General features: G+C 45.6%; 1 protein-coding gene across 4 annotated transcripts in view; it reads left to right on the top strand.

Annotated features, from left to right (window-relative positions):
• The first annotated feature begins 717 nt into the window (after nt 1-717).
• The window catches only part of sgsm3 (small G protein signaling modulator 3), a 17,439-nt gene continuing 7,093 nt past the window's right edge, over nt 718-11,063 (top strand). For 2 of the 4 annotated variants that reach the window (XM_017487971.3, XM_017487954.3), the window contains exons 1-11: nt 718-1,083; nt 4,405-4,462; nt 5,004-5,089; nt 5,486-5,549; nt 6,064-6,266; nt 6,357-6,464; nt 6,613-6,756; nt 7,151-7,346; nt 7,450-7,595; nt 9,343-9,576; nt 10,971-11,063. The exon at nt 10,971-11,063 is cut by the window's right edge and continues 90 nt beyond it. In XM_017487971.3, the coding sequence (XP_017343460.1) occupies nt 4,456-4,462; nt 5,004-5,089; nt 5,486-5,549; nt 6,064-6,266; nt 6,357-6,464; nt 6,613-6,756; nt 7,151-7,346; nt 7,450-7,595; nt 9,343-9,576; nt 10,971-11,063 (1,281 nt within the window). In that variant the 5' untranslated portion in view covers nt 718-1,083; nt 4,405-4,455. Of the gene's footprint in view, nt 1,084-1,104; nt 1,239-4,404; nt 4,463-5,003; nt 5,090-5,485; nt 5,550-6,063; nt 6,267-6,356; nt 6,465-6,612; nt 6,757-7,150; nt 7,347-7,449; nt 7,596-9,342; nt 9,577-10,970 lie in introns of those variants that run through there. The other 2 variants (XM_017487936.3, XM_017487945.3) reach the window with 2 other exon arrangements.

Below are 11,063 nucleotides of genomic sequence, written 5' to 3'. Positions count from 1 at the left end.
TTGAGAAAACACAGTGGACCAACATCAGCAAATGACATGGCACCCTAAATCATCACTGACTGTCGAAACTTCACACTGGACTTCAAGCAACTTGGATTCTGTGCCTCTCCACTCTTCCTCCAAACTCTGGAACCTTGATTTCCAAATGAAATGCAAAATTTACTTTCATCTTCCTCATGATTGTGGTTGTATGTACTGAACCAGACTGAGAGATTAAAGACTCAGGAACCCTTTGCTGATGTTTTGAGTTAATTAGCTGATTAGAGCTCTTCTCAGCTCAACATTTCTGTATTATAAATTCTTTATTCTGATATTTTGAGATACTGGATTTTTGATTTCCATGAACCGAAAGATGTAATCATCAAGATTAAAACAAAAAAAAAAGGCTTGAAATATATCGCTAATGGATCTAGAATATATGAAAGTTCCACTTTTTGAATTCAATTACAGGAAAAAATTACCTTTTCCATAATATTCTAATTTTTTTTTTTTTTTTTGATGCACCTGTAAGATATTTTACAATACAAAATATTAAGATGAAATAAATGGCCTTGGTCAATAATAGTTTTTTAAAGTATTGTCTTAATCCTCCTGTACGCAATTAAAAGAAAATCTTTTCTGTTCTTTTATTTAAATTAACGAACACGCACACTAAAGGCTGAACGCTGACGTCATCAGTTAGCTGGAGGCAGCGGAGGGATATTTACTGTGACTGAAGGAAATCCCATCCATATGGAACACTTTCCCAGGGTCAGAAATATAGCTTTATCGCTGTTTTCACACTTGGGTGTAAAAACATGACAAACACAAATGAGTAAAAAGCGAAATTCTGAAATATTCTCCTGTTTGTTTCTTTTCGTGTCTCTTCGCTGGCTGTGGAACCACCTTTTCGTGCGGAGGAACACGTGTGAGATCAGCAGGCGAACGGGTCCGTGACGCAAAACAAAACAGAGCTGGACTCGGAGCTAAAACTAGGACGTTAGCATCATCGGCTAACAAACCGGCTAAACAGCTCCATTTAATACTAACACTGATACAGAGGGTGGAGGTGTGTGCAGGTGGAGCTTAGTCATGGTGTAAAAGGTGAGGTTTTATTCTACTTTTCTGGAGCGGGTATGCTAGCTGTTAGCAATAGTTAGCTGATTAGTTAGTGTCTTAGGTAGAGATGGAGGAATGGAGAAAATGTCGTGGTCATTTAGTGTTAAATATTATTTATCCGGCTGATTTTTGAAGTCCAGGTTAGTAAAGTCATTAATAGCGAAGCTGCTCATTAATGTTAATTATGCTTTTTAAAAAAAATAACTTTTATACCTTTTTATTATTGTTTATTTTTGCTATAATGAATTCTTGATGTGATATTTTGCAGATCAGATGTTTAGGAGTCTCTCAGAGTTTGTTACTAACCACAAACAGACTTTATTTATTCATGAAACGTGTACAGGATTTACCTGAGCAGGACTCACCTGTTTACGGGACTGAAGGGGGTGTAGTCCAGGTGCGCGGGGACGGGAGGGGGTGTAGTCCAGGTGCGCGGGGACGGGCGGGGGTGTAGTCCAGGTGCGCGGGGACGGGCGGGGGTGTAGTCCAGGTGCGCGGGGACGGGCGGGGGTGTAGTCCAGGTGCGCGGGGACGGGCGGGGGTGTAGTCCAGGTGCGCGGGGACGGGAGGGGGTGTAGTCCAGGTGCGCGGGGACGGGCGGGGGTGTAGTCCAGGTGCGCGGGGACGGGAGGGGGTGTAGTCCAGGTGCGCGGGGACGGGCGGGGGTGTAGTCCAGGTGCGCGGGGACGGGCGGGGGTGTAGTCCAGGTGCGCGGGGACGGGCGGGGTGTAGTCCAGGTGCGCGGGGACGGGCGGGGGTGTAGTCCAGGTGCGCGGGGACGGGCGGGGGTGTAGTCCAGGTGCGCGGGGACGGGCGGGGGTGTAGTCCAGGTGCGCGGGGACGGGCGGGGGTGTAGTCCAGGTGCGCGGGGACGGGCGGGGGTGTAGTCCAGGTGCGCGGGGACGGGAGGGGGTGTAGTCCAGGTGCGCGGGGACGGGAGGGGGTGTAGTCCAGGTGCACTCCAGGTGCGCGGGGACGGGAGGGGGTGTAGTCCAGGTGCACTCCAGGTGCGCGGGGACGGGAGGGGGTGTAGTCCAGGTGCACTCCAGGTGCGCGGGGACGGGAGGGGGTGTAGTCCAGGTGCGCGGGGACGGGAGGGGGTGTAGTCCAGGTGCGCGGGGACGGGAGGGGGTGTAGTCCAGGTGCACTCCAGGTGCGCGGGGACGGGAGGGGGTGTAGTCCAGGTGCGCGGGGACGGGCGTGGGTGTAGTCCAGGTGCGCGGGGACGGGCGTGGGTGTAGCCCAGGTGCGCGGGGACGGGCGGGGGTGTAGCCCAGGTGCGCGGGGACGGGAGGGGGTGTAGCCCAGGTGCGCGGGGACGGGAGGGGGTGTAGCCCAGGTGCGCGGGGACGGGAGGGGGTGTAGCCCAGGTGCGCGGGGACGGGCGGGGGTGTAGTCCAGGTGCGCGGGGACGGGAGGGGATGTAGTCCAGGTGCGCGGGGTCGGGAGGGGGTGTAGTCCAGGTGCGCGGGGTCGGGAGGGGGTGTAGTCCAGTTTTTTTGTCCTGATGAGAAACAACAGTAGCTGTACACTTGTGTATATAATCTTCCAAAGCTAATGAGTTAAAGTGAATGAAATAAGGCACTAATCAGTGTGATTGGATTAGCATAGATTCTCCAATTAGATTATCAGACACACAAGTGATCTCTGCTACTTTCATTTCAGCTTTATTTATTATTCTTCCTAAGGTCTCTGTACACATTTAGTATGAAAGGAATAAAGCCACGCTGAGACTGTGTTTTTCTTCTGAGCGAATCTCAGGCAGGAAGTAAAATCCTAAGCGGGGAACTGAAGAAAGATCAGACCACACGCTGTGTAGGAAGCATTTCAGAATCCCAGAATGTGTTACCTTCGGTGGGGTGCCATTACTTTTATACAGTGATGTGTTGCATGTACTGTACACCGCCTGTGTTGCTGCTCTGTGTGAACTTGTTTTAGTGTGTGTTCAACATTTGAGCTGGTTTGTGTGTTAGCAAAGATTCCTTTGTGTGTGTAGTGAAAGGTTGGGTTGTGTTTGTCTATGGTGGGTCTCTCTCTCTCTCTCTCTCTCTCTCTCTCTCTCTCTCTCTCTCTCTCTCTCTCTCCTTCAGATACACACACACGCACATCTGTACATCCTGCTGAAACATAAACATAAAACATAAAAACCAGCGAGTCTCAGATCCGTCCTGTTTAATCTCAGTTAATTGTGTTTGTTCCTGAATCAGACATTCCCACTTCCTCGTCCTCCTGTACAGTGTTCTCTCTGGCTGCGTCGGAAATCGCGTACTACCCTACTACACAGTAGGTGAAAAGCAGTACGCCAGAGGGGTAGTATGTCTGAATTCTCAGTAGGTGAGGGAAAAACCCGGATGGCGTACTGCTTCCGGTGAGATTTTGCAGTGTGCATCCGATGGCCACTACGCGAGTCAAAAATCCCATAATGCAATGGGACCGGTGTGGACGAGCTCAGAAAATATTGGCAGAATACTCTTTTTAAGTATTCAATCTGGGTTAAACACGACTTGTTTAACAATACCCAAATAAATCTTTAACTTGTTGAAGGTTTAAATAAGAAAACTGTTGTCACAGCGTTTGAAAACTTTTTTTTGATCTCCATCATGCCTTAGCCGGCCAAGCTAACGGTAATGAATTTACCTCAGCCTGTTAACCCCGCCCACATTACATTACTAATGCAGTTAACTTTCCTGATGTGCATTTTTCCGTTAGTGCAGTTGCTATGGAGCGGTCGCACACATACTGATTAGTACGCACTGTTTCAACAGCAATGAATACTTCGTCGAATTCATTACGTGATTTCGGATGCAGCCTCTGTCTTGTAGTGGTGAACGTGGCTTATCAGTAGGTCACATGACCATAACATGTCTCATGGTGCGCTAAACTGTTCCTCAACTGTGAAGAGAATTCAGATTCCTCAGTAGAAGTTTTTAGGTTCTTTACTGGTGTTGGTTCCTGTTTCAGTGAATCCTCCTCAACGCTTTCTGTTAATATCAACACGGGGGGTGTGTGCGTGTGTGGGTTTGCGTGTGTGTGTGCGCGCGCGCGCGTGTGTGTGTGTGTGTGTGTGTGTGTGTGTGTGTGTGTGTTAGGAGAAATTAGGACACATGAGAACAGGAAGAAGGAAGCTGAAAAATCTTTATCTGAAATCCCCTTTAAAATGGCATTCCTCTTTCTCTATTCACAGGGTTAAGGAAAGTGTGTGTGTGTGTGTGTGTGTGTGTGTGTGTGTGTGTGTGTGTTTGTGTGTGTGTGTGTGAGAGAGAGAGAGAAAGAGATTTAGTTGATTGTATTCTCTCCTGTTTTCAGAGTTTAGTGAACCTCCCTCTGGATCTCCTGTCTCTCTCCCACCTTTCCGCCATGTCAGGTACCTCCTCACTTTCACATTATCAGGATAGAGCTGTATTTATAATGACACGCAGTAACCATAAGAACGCTGGCTAACTTGCTAGTTATGTTTATTAATATTAATCATGTGATTTCCGTCTCTGTGTAAAGATTAAAATCCGCTTGCGCTCATTCACTCAGTAACACGAATGAACCTGCTCTCCATCAGAGATATGATTGGCTGTTGGCTGCCACACCCACTTAGCTGTGACCCGATTGGTCAAGTGATGAATGAGAGCCTCCACTGGCTGTAAAAAAAAAAAAACAAAAAACAAAAAAAACACATCTACATGTAGTGTGAACTAGTGCTGAGCGATACAACAGTAATATATGATGATGATACCTGCAGATGTTTTTACAATACATGAGAAAGATCATTGTATAGAAGTATTTAAATAAATTAAATCGTGACATATCTGTATTATGACACCGCCTTAATGTCAGCACAGTGTTTATTCATGAATTCTTTTTATCTAGTTAACTTATAGACTTAAAATCGCATGTGTGTGTTTGATGTACAGGTAGTTACGCTCCGGCCCCCGGAGGTCCGTTCTCCGCTCTCACTCCCAGCATGTGGCCTCAGGACCTCCTCGCCAAACACCATCAGGTATCTCTCTCTCTCACTCACACTCTCACTCGCTCTCTCTCTCACTCTTACTCACTCACTCTCACTCACACTCTCTCTCTCACTTTCTCTTACTCGCTCTCTCACTCACACACTCTCCACTCTCACTCTCTCCCACTCTCCCACTCTCCCACTCCCACTTTCTCTCACTCACTCTCTCTCTCACTCTTACTCACTCACTCTCTATCACTCACTCACACTCACTTTCTCTCTCTCACTTACTCTCTCACACACACACTCTATCACTCTCCCTCACCTGCACTCAACATTCCCTTACTGATTCACACATTTACTATTATTATTGTTGTTATTGTTATTATTAATATTATTTCACTTCACTGCTTTTTAATTGCTGAACTTAAATGTTCATGTTTACAGAAAGACCAAAATCTGGAATCAGATTCTCAGTTTGATGAGTTCGGCTTCCGGATCGACAGCGAAGGTAAGGATTCTTTCTTTCTCTTTTTCTTTCTTTCCTATTCTATTTTTTATTTATTTTTTATTTTAAAGAGTATCCCATGTTTCCTGCTTGTCTGTAATGCTAATATGTTTGAGGAGCTTCACCACCAGGACTGTGTTTTATATACATACAGTATCTCACAAAAGTGAGTACACCCCTCACATTTTTGTAAATATTTGATTCTAACTTTTCATGTGACAACACTGAATTAATGACACTTTGTAAAGTAGTGAGTGTACAGCTTGTGTAACAGTGTAAATTTGCTGTCCCCTCAAAATAACTCAATACACAGCCATTAATGTCACCACTGGCAACAAAAGTGAGTACACCCCTTAGTGAAAATGTCCAAATTGGGCCCAAAGTGTCAATATTTTGTATGGCCACCATTATTTTCCAGCACTGCCTTAACCCTCTTGGGCATGGACTTCACCCCTCACACTTTTGTGAGATACTGTGTGTATATATGTATATATATGTGTGTGTGTGTGTGTGTTAGATGGGGTGGAGGCACGTGATTGGCATGGAGCTCCACAGAGAGAAGACCCCCAGCAGAGACTGCGCTGGCAGGCCCACCTGGAGTTCACACACAACCACACAGTGGGAGATCTCACCTGGGACCTGATCTCTCCCATCTTGCCCCGCTCCGATCGCCTCCGCTCGCTTGTCCTGGCTGGAATACCGCACAGTATGAGGCCCCAGGTGTGTGTATGTGCGTGTGTGTGTGCATGCTGCAGGGAGCTAGACTACATTGTTGCTTTACTCTGCTGTTTGTTTCTCTGTCTGTGTTAGTTATGGATGCGTCTGTCAGGAGCTCTACAGAAGAAAAGGACTTCAGACATTTCTTACAGAGAGATCATCAAGAACAGCTCAAACGATGATACTACAGCAGCCAAACAGGTACACACAGACACACACACACACACACACACACACACACAGCTCTTATACTCCAAAGTACAGATGGATAATGGATTTGCTGTGTTAACCTTTATTACACAGCTTCACCTGTTCCTTGTATTATAGAGGACGTGTGTGTTCTCCACAGATAGAGAAGGATCTTTTGCGCACCATGCCCACTAACGCCTGTTTCAGTACTCTGAATAGTGTGGGAGTTCCGCGCCTCAGACGGGTTCTCAGAGGCCTGGCCTGGCTCTACCCAGACATCGGCTACTGTCAAGGCACCGGCATGGTGAGACTGCCTGTCTGTCTGCCTGTCTGTTTTCTCTCTGTGCATCTTGCTCCCTGTATGTCTGTCTGTCTCTCTGTGCATCTCTCTCCCTGTCTGTCTGTCTATCTATAACTCTCTCTCTCTCTTGGGTATTGTTTTTAGTTGTTAGTTAGTTATTTGGTTTTTCTTTTTTACTTAAAGGTGATATGTCAATAGCAGGAACAGAACCATATGGACTATATGGACAATTATAACTACATTTACAATTATATACTGAATATTAATGAGTGTATAATGTTATGCATGTTATTATCAGTTTATCTTCCATACTTTAGTGCTCAGTGACTGTCTTTCTGTCTTTACTACTAGAGGTGACCTTACACTCACTACTGTTGTTGTTGGGGTGTGTGTGTAGGTGGTGTCGTGTTTGCTGCTGTTCCTGGAGGAAGAAGACACTCTGTGGATGATGTGTGCTTTAATTGAGGACCTGCTGCCTCCATCGTACTTCTCCTCCACCCTGCTGGGAGTGCAGACAGACCAGCGCGTCCTACGCCAGCTCATCGTCCAGTACCTGCCCCGTCTGGACCGCCTGTTGCAGGAGCACGACATCGGTCTCACGCACACGTGCACACACAACGTCTTTATCACAGAGGAGATTTTTATTTATTTCATCTGAATAAGGCGTTAGACTAAAGTGTGTTTTGTTCTCCACAGAACTTTCCCTCATCACCCTGCACTGGTTCCTCACCTCTTTTGCGAGTGTCGTGGATATCCGGGTTCTGCTCCGGATCTGGGATCTGCTCTTCTATGAGGGTTCTATCGTGCTTTTCCAGGTGACACTGGGCATGCTGAAGATCAAGGTGAGTCCACTAAACACACTATAAACACACTATAAACACACAACGCTACAGGTGATGATGGTGTTCCAGCAGTAATTATGTCCATTAGCCCCGTGAGATTTAACACTTGGAGCAGAAATGAAAGGTTTGTGTGTCTGAGTGAAGCACCTGGTCAGTATTTGAGAGGATCACCAGAGGTGTTGTGTATGAGTGGTGCTTCAGAGATCAGAGAGGATGTTCAAGCACAGGGCTTCATGGGTTTAAAGGTCATCAGACATTTTATTAAAGCATTGCACCTGATTTAATTAAACACATGGTCCTATTCACAGTGCTGCGCATAAGTAGTATAGAACTTTTCCACACTTTGTAGTGTGACAACCTGGAACTGTAATGGAATTTATGGGATTTTATGCCTTGAATCTATGCAGAATAGCACATAATATTGAAGTGTAAGGAAAACATCCATATAATTTGAATAATTATTTACAAATGAAAGTTCTAAAAGTTTTTGTAAAACTCCTGAATTAGTTTTCACCAGAAGTGTCATAATTAGCTGAATGGAGTCACTCTGTTTGTAATGAAAGTTCCGTGACCTCAATATAAACACACCTGTTCCTGGTAAAGAGGGGAATTACTCAGAGAAAGGACTGTTATTCAGAGAACAAAGGGGAAGTCAACATGATGCTACCACCACCATGTTTCACTGCAGTTATGGTGATACCAGGCCTAAGTTTGGTGTTTCGCACTGACTTTTATGTTTGTTTGGGTCTTTTTTGTAAATAATTGTACAAACTATATAGAATTTTTTCACCTGCTTCAGTATTATGGTCTGTTTTGTGTTCAAATTAGTCCCCAAAAAAAGTCCAGATAATTTTGAGGCTGTAACACTACATAATGTGGGAAAAGTGAATACTTATGCACAGCACATGCTTTTATTTTATTTCCATTCAGAGTGAGAAATGTTTGGGTTTTCTCTTTTTACCCCTGAGAAAGAAAGAACCAATTCAATAATCTTTTTTTTTTTTTTTTTTTTTTTGGAACATCATCATTAGGGTGGCCTAATTATTTCACATCTGAGTTTACACACACATTCGTACTGGATAATGTTGTTTGACCTCGGCTACATGCTGTGTTTAGTGCATCATTGCGCATTCATCTTGCAGCAAATAGTTTGATTAATTACAAAATGATGGATGGGTTGGAAGAGTCTCAGACATCGAGTAGCTGTGGGTCGTGACCCCGAGTCTCCTCACTGTTCTCTCAGAGAGCCTGTTAGGAGCAAAAAGACAGTAAAATCAATCAGAAGTAGTCAAATCCTGCAAGCTGATTAAACTGGCCATTATAATGACTTGCAGCTGGAAGAAGGTTTTGTCTTCATATAGAGGTCATGACTATAATGGTTATAAATCACGTCATGATACTTCCACAATGTTAGCTGGTTAAAGAATAGAACTGCTAATTGCTTTATTTCAGGACTGATGGCTCAGGAGCGAAACTGTGGAACCATTTAAGGGTAGCTTAAAATTTAAGGTCAAAGAGTTCTAAGAATTAATTTGAAGCAGGTGAACTTGATTTGACTTCCTGCTTGCTGTGGATATCACCGTGTCCATGCAGGACTAAAATAAGCTCTGTGTGTGTTTGTGTGTGTGTGTGCGTGTGTGTTTGCTAATTCGCTGAGGTTCCAGGCAGGTGTCAGAGCGACGCCCACATCCACATCATTACTGTCTCTCACCAGAGTTTTTCTCCTCTAACTGGTTCCTCTGTGCAGGAGGAAGAGCTGGTGTCATCCGAGAACTCGGCGTCCATCTTTAACACGCTGTCGGACCTGCCGAGTCAGCTGGAGGACGGTGCGGTAGTGCTCGGGGAGGCAGTGAGACTGGCAGGGTCACTCTCTCAGGACACACTAGACGCTCAAAGACACAAACACCTGGCGTACATCCTGGCTGAACAGACACAGCTCAACTCCAACAACTCGCACACACTCAACACCAGCCTCAATAAGGCAAGTGCACACACACACACACACTCTCTCAACACCAGCCTCAATAATGTGAAACACACACACACCCCATTTAAAAACAGTCTTTATGAAAACATTTTTTGGCAGTTTCTCCCATTCTTCTTTGCAGGACCTCTCAAGCTCCATCAGGTTGGATGGGGAGCGTCGGTGCACAGCCATTTTCAGATCTCTCCAGAGATGTTCAATTGGGTTCAAGTCTGGGCTCTGGCTGGGCCACTCAAGGACATTCACAGAGTTGTCCTGTAGCCACTCCTTTTGTTATCTTGGCTGTGTGCTTAGGGTCGTTGTCCTGTTGGAAGATGAACCTTCGCCATAGTCTGAGGTCCAGAGCGCTCTGGAGCAGGTTTTCATCAAGGACGTCTCTGTACATTGCTGCATTCATCTTTCCCTCGATCCAGATGCTTCCACCACCATGCTTCACTGTAGGGATGGTATTGGCCAGGTGGTGAGTGGTGCCTGGTTTCCTCCAGACATGATGCTTGCCATTCAGGCCAAAGAGTTCAATCTGTGTTTCTCATGGTCTGAGAGTCCTTCAGGTGCCTTTTGGCAAACTCCAGGCAGGCTGTCATGTGCCTTTTACTGAGGAGTGGCTTCCATCTGGCCACTCTACCATTCAGGCCTGATTGATGGAGTTCTGCAGAGATGGTTGTTCTTCTGGAAGGTTCTCCTCTCTCCACAGAGACATGCTGGAGCTCTGTCAGAGTGACCATTGGGTTTTTGGTCACCTCCCTGACTAAGGCCCTTCTCCCCCGATCGCTCAGTTTGGCTGGGCGGCCAGCCGTAGCCAGAGTCCTCGTGGTTCCAAACTTATTTCATTTATGGATGATGGAGGCCACTGTTCTCATTGGGACCTTCAATGCTGCAGAAAGGTTTCTGTGCCTCGATACAATCCTGTCTCGGCGGTCTACAGACAATTCCTTGGACTTCATGGCTTGGTTTGTGCTCTGACATGCATTGTTAACTGTGGGACCTTTTATATAGACAGGTGTGTGCCTTTCCAAATCAGGTCCAATCAACTGAATTTACCACAGGTGGACTCCAATCAAGTTGTAGAAACATCTCAAGGATAATCAGTGCAAACAGGATGCACCTGAGCTCAATTTTGAGTGTCATCTCAAAGGCTGTGAATACTTGTGTACATGTGCTTTTTTAAAAAAAAATTTATTTTTAATAAATTTGCAGAGATTTCAAACAAACTTCTTTCACGTTGTCAAGATGGGGTATAGTTTGTAGAATTTTGAGGAAAATAATGAATTTAAGCCATTTTGGAATAAAGCCGTAACAACAAAATGTGGAAAAAGTGAAGCGCTGTGAATACTTTCCAGATGAATTGTATGTATCGGATGTTTAACTTCCTCCTCATCTTCCTCCTCCAGGTTGTTCGGAGACAGAGTCTGCGCAGGAAGTCCACACTGAGCTCTCTGCTGTTTGGAGAGGACGAGGCTGAGGCACTCAAGGCCAAAAACATC

The sequence above is a fragment of the Ictalurus punctatus genome, chromosome 2, assembly GCF_001660625.3.
Source record: "Ictalurus punctatus breed USDA103 chromosome 2, Coco_2.0, whole genome shotgun sequence".
Lineage (NCBI taxonomy): Eukaryota > Metazoa > Chordata > Actinopteri > Siluriformes > Ictaluridae > Ictalurus > Ictalurus punctatus.
The sequence above is the reverse complement of the archived record's forward strand: the minus strand, read 5'-3'. Positions and strand labels throughout refer to the sequence as shown.